The sequence below is a fragment of the Etheostoma spectabile genome, chromosome 16 (genome assembly GCF_008692095.1).
Source record: "Etheostoma spectabile isolate EspeVRDwgs_2016 chromosome 16, UIUC_Espe_1.0, whole genome shotgun sequence".
NCBI classification, from domain to species: Eukaryota; Metazoa; Chordata; class Actinopteri; order Perciformes; family Percidae; genus Etheostoma; species Etheostoma spectabile.
The window spans coordinates 9481364-9482768 of record NC_045748.1 but is presented as its reverse complement, the minus strand read 5'-3'; the positions used below and the strand labels follow the sequence as shown (position 1 = coordinate 9482768).

Here is a 1405-nt window from a genome sequence, read left to right as displayed (position 1 = left end):
TCAAATTATGATGGGGGGGGGGGGCAGGAATTATGGTGTTACAGCAGCAAACATACATCAGTCATACAGCACAGAATATAGATGAAATACTAGGAATACAATATACATATGTACATGTAATAATTGGAATAAATTATATGGGGGCTATTTCAGTAGATTTACTCTACAACAATTAACATTGTTGTGGAAACACAATAAGCATGGAAACTAAATGCAGACTTCCTTCATTACTGCATTACTTCAAATACTAAGTTACTCATCTAGTAAAGTAGTTTTAAAGTAGACTTTGGGTGACTAAGGTCATGGAAATGCAGCTCTAGAAATGCAGTCTCAGGAACATACCATTTGTGTGACGTCCCGTTGTGTTCTTTTATACTTTTTATTTCACAATTCTTTGTTTCTGTCAGATTGTTTATAAATCGAGAGAGAGAGAGATCCTGTATGGGACTCTAATACCGCCTTAAAACACACTGACTAGTCTGATCAGAGAGAGAGAGAGATCTTATAAGGGACTCTAATACCGCCTTAAAACAACCCGACTAGTCTGATAAGAGAGAGAGATCTTATATGGGACTCTAATACCGCCTTAAAACACACCGACTAGTCTGATCAGAGAGAGAGATCCTATATGGGACTCTAATACCGCCTTAAAACACACCGACTAGTCTGATCAGAGAGAGAGATCCTGTCTGGGACTCTAATACCGCCTTAAAACACACTGACTAGTCTGCTCTCCGGTGACGTGATTGGCCACCGCAACGTCACGTCCGGTTGCATTTGTCCAAACGTTGAGTCGTTCCAACTCTTCTCCTCAAGCTTCTCTCTGCATTTCTTTTTTAGTCTTGTTTTGTCCACAAACCCCAAAACATTCAGTTTCACATCATGTACGGCAAACCCCAAAAAACCAAATCCTCACATTCCAGTTGCTGGAACAAGCAAATATTTGGCTGTTCCTAAAAGTATTTAAATCATCAAAATAATTATATCGACATACGTTTTGTGATATTGTGATGCAAATAGGTGTGATTTATTCATTTAATTTTCTCCCAAAGGTGAACAATGTGTCCCACGGTCCTGAGGTGCTGCCGATAGACTACTCTGAGAAGATGAGAGGCTCCAGGAGTCACCTGGACGACGAAAGCACCAACTACGACAAACCCCCCTACAACTACACCCCCCAGTGAGTAGACCCCATCGTCTGGATACTTCTTTGGTTACCAGTGATATTTAGAATGCACTTCAACATGTTGGTCCTAACAAGGACAGGCACCCCCCATACATCTCTGACCTGATACTGCTGCGTACATCCTCACGTAGTCTGAGATCAACAGGCCAGAGACTAGTTTATTAGTTGTCCCCCTTACACATTTTAAAACTAGGGGGGACCGTTCATTTCAGGTTGTTG

At 41.3% G+C, this 1405-nt stretch overlaps 1 protein-coding gene across 2 annotated transcripts in view; it reads left to right on the top strand.

Moving 5' to 3' along the window:
• Window positions 1-1405, top strand: part of oclna (occludin a) — a 28742-nt gene that overhangs the window by 15404 nt on the left and 11933 nt on the right. For both annotated transcript variants that reach the window (XR_004335676.1, XM_032539843.1), the window contains exon 5: window positions 1053-1180. Coding sequence is in view for 1 of the 2 variants with exons in the window: in XM_032539843.1 (XP_032395734.1) it covers window positions 1053-1180 (128 nt within the window). In the remaining variant the exon portion in view is untranslated. The remainder of the gene's footprint in view (window positions 1-1052; window positions 1181-1405) is intronic.